Source organism: Thermobia domestica, chromosome 16 (assembly GCF_964235325.1).
Source record: "Thermobia domestica chromosome 16, izTheDome1.hap1.1, whole genome shotgun sequence".
Lineage (NCBI taxonomy): Eukaryota > Metazoa > Arthropoda > Insecta > Zygentoma > Lepismatidae > Thermobia > Thermobia domestica.
In genome coordinates this window covers 112,316,473-112,319,446 of record NC_137469.1, presented here as the reverse complement: position 1 = coordinate 112,319,446, position 2,974 = coordinate 112,316,473, and the positions used below count along the sequence as shown (strand labels likewise).

Genomic DNA, 2,974 nt, shown 5'->3' with positions numbered 1-2,974 from the left:
TCCAGCGGCCAGGAAACGTCTAATTCAGGTAACTGCGCACTAGAATCGCGAAGTGCGCTGATGCTCCATCCTGCTGTATCATGGATAGTAATGTTGCCAGAAAATGCCAAGCAATGTTACCAAGCAAATATGGGTAAAACCTAAAACCGTCAGAAAACACCAATTAAGGGTACACCCACCTCCTCACCACGCTGTAGGGAAGTGTGTGTTGACTGAGCGATAAAAGATTCAATGATAAAAGTAGTGCAATGTACAAGCCGAAGTTACGAAAGTAAGTGAAGGGCAGGGTTCTAGAATCCGGTCCCCCTATAAATTGAGTTGTAATAAGGATAGAAAATAACCACTAATTATCACTCTCTCGGTAATAGTGTATGAATTTAGCTGTTGTACAGCTGAACCGAACGAAACCTCAACAAAACTAACCTAACCGAACCTAACCTAAGCTACGCTAACACAATTTTTAATGTTTTAAGTCATTCTTTGGTAAGTTTGGAACTGGGGGGGGGTAACTCTAAACTTAAGCCGAATTCTACTTATTACTGCCATAAATACATCTCTCAGAAATCAATAAGTTGATTATAATCCGATTTCATAACTATTTATAAGTTGTTGTGATGTCAAACTACAAACAAAACATTTCGAATTTTCAATTATTTCCATTTTTACAGACTACGTATGCGCACTTCTAGTTAGATTTCCGTAGTTGCCACATTTTTCCTCACCTGATATATTGGGGCTATATCAGTTAATCATGCCCAAATCAACGTATTATCTGAACTCAAAGGAGACTCTGAATACCAAAAATTACATCCTTCTTAGTACAAAACTAAAAAGATAGTAACTAGTGCTCTCAAACGGGTCGGGTCAGTCGGGTCAGTTCGGGTCGGGTCAATCGGGTCAGCTCGGGTCGGGTTATCGGGAAGGGTCATTCGGGTCGGGTCAGTCGGGTTAGCTCGGGTCGGGTTGTCGGGTCGGGTCAGTCGGGTCAGTTCACTTTGGTCAACTGAGTTTAGGTTCAGCTTAAACTCGGCTGTATTCGAAAGCTGCTGTTTTTCACTAGCTGCCTAAGTAAAAACAGCAATTTTCAATTGATTTTATAGAAACCATAAATCTATTTTGAACACTTGCAGCTAGTGTTTTTATGGTAAATGATTATTTTTGTACTTGTGGATACTTTAATTTTTATTATAAATGTGGAAGATTGATTTTACTGGTAGACTATGGTACGGTAAATATGAAAGTATTGTTGGAAATTGATATGTTAAGTACAGACCTCGCGCCACGAGTAAACTCTATACAGACGGGAGACGGAGTAAAGAGAGGCAGGAAGGTCAACTCTATTTTCAGAATCTGGGGATGGAAGATGGTTTATGCTTGGCCTTTCCGCGTGGAAAAGATGTGGTATCAAGGGTTGCCAGCACGGCGAAGTTGATTTACAGTACATTGACCTTCTAAATTTTACCCGAAGAAATTACCAATCGGGAACCACAATCATATTTTCAAATAGTGAGTTACTGTTCTTTTATGTAGAGTGTTCTTAATTTATGTAATTCAGAAACTATGCATGACTGAAGTAAGTGAACATACTAATCGAAACAAAGTGTTAAAAAATAAATAATTCGGCACACAAAATCTCATGCCAATGATTTCCAACGATGGCAAGCTTGCAGAGGTTTTGAGAGGGACACACGATTAGAAATTTAGTAGTTGTTTGTTGTCGCAGTAAGTTGTCAGTTCAACATTTAGTGCTTGTGGTGTGTCGGGTGTGGAATTGTTATTTTGTTTGGTGTTTTTGTTATTGTTGTTAATCGTTGATTAGTTTGTTATTTGTTGATATATATATATTTCATCGTGGTGATTTTGTTGAGGAGTTTCCGTGTGTTACGAATTATTGCAAGAACATGGGAAAGAAAGGCAAAACAATACACAGTGAAGGGAGAGAAATTATTAGTAAAGTTATAGATTTTTGTGACCAAGAAGCTAAAACAAAGCAATGTATTGTCCCTATCAATCGTGCCAACAAACGTGCAGCAATTGCGACAGGTACTTAGGTGACTACAATTATTAAGATCCGGAAAGAATCAGATGAAAGAAATGCGCGGTCCCCACAGCGGAAACTGTTATCTCCTGGGAAACATAGGAAAAGAACTCCTAACAGAAATGTACATGTCGATGACTTTGATCGATGTGTTATTAGAAGAACTGTTAATGATATGTACTTAATTCAAAAGGTGGTACCCTCATGTAACAAGCTGCTGCCTGTTTTGAAAGAGAAGATTCACTTTCCGTGGAAAGCCACTTTGTTAAGAAAAGTTCTGAAAGAAATGGGGTTTAGGTGGAAAACTTGCGCGAGCAAACTAAAATTGCTTATTGAAAGACCTGATATTGTAGCTTGGAGAAGTAAGTATTTACGGTCTGTAAAGAAGGCTCGTGAGGAAAAAAGGACGATAATATATGTAGATGAAACTGCTGTAGATAGTAATATTACATATTCGCGATGTTGGCAAAATGATGATGTAGCAGGAGTATATTCTAACAGCACCAATAAAAATAGACTCATTGTAGTGCACGCTGGAAGTACGGAGGGATTTGTGCCTAATGCACAGTTAATTTATAAAGCAGGCAGTTCTACTGGTGACTATCACGGGCAAATGAATAGTGAAAATTTTGAGAAGTGGGTACGGGAGAAGTTATTGCCAAATATTCCTCCTCAATCTGTTGTAATCTTGGACAATGCTCCATACCACAGCGTGTAATCACTGAGAATCCCAACATCTACCAGTTTAAAGTCAACTATGATGCAGTGGCTACGAACACAGAATCTTTCTTTTGATGAAAACTTACGAAAGGCTGAACTGTTCCAAATTATTCAGCTGCACAAACCAAGGGAGAAAGTGTATCGCGTTGACAAACTTTTTGAAGAACACGGCCAGTTTCAGTCTTACGGCTTCCACCCTATATGTGTGATCTGAAT

At 38.8% G+C, this 2,974-nt stretch overlaps 1 protein-coding gene across 1 annotated transcript; it reads left to right on the top strand.

Annotated features, from left to right (window-relative positions):
* The first annotated feature begins 2,213 nt into the window (after positions 1-2,213).
* LOC145672578 (uncharacterized) lies at positions 2,214-2,756 on the top strand. Its single transcript, XM_081741738.1, has one exon. The coding sequence runs from the start codon at positions 2,214-2,216 to the stop codon at positions 2,754-2,756; it is 543 nt and encodes a 180-aa protein (XP_081597864.1).
* Positions 2,757-2,974: the final 218 nt, after the last annotated feature.

Bases quoted from the DNA above. Each gene is read 5' to 3' on its own strand.
- LOC145672578 (XM_081741738.1), top strand. From the start codon at position 2,214: ATGTACTTAATTCAAAAGGTGGTACCCTCATGTAACAAGCTGCTGCCT.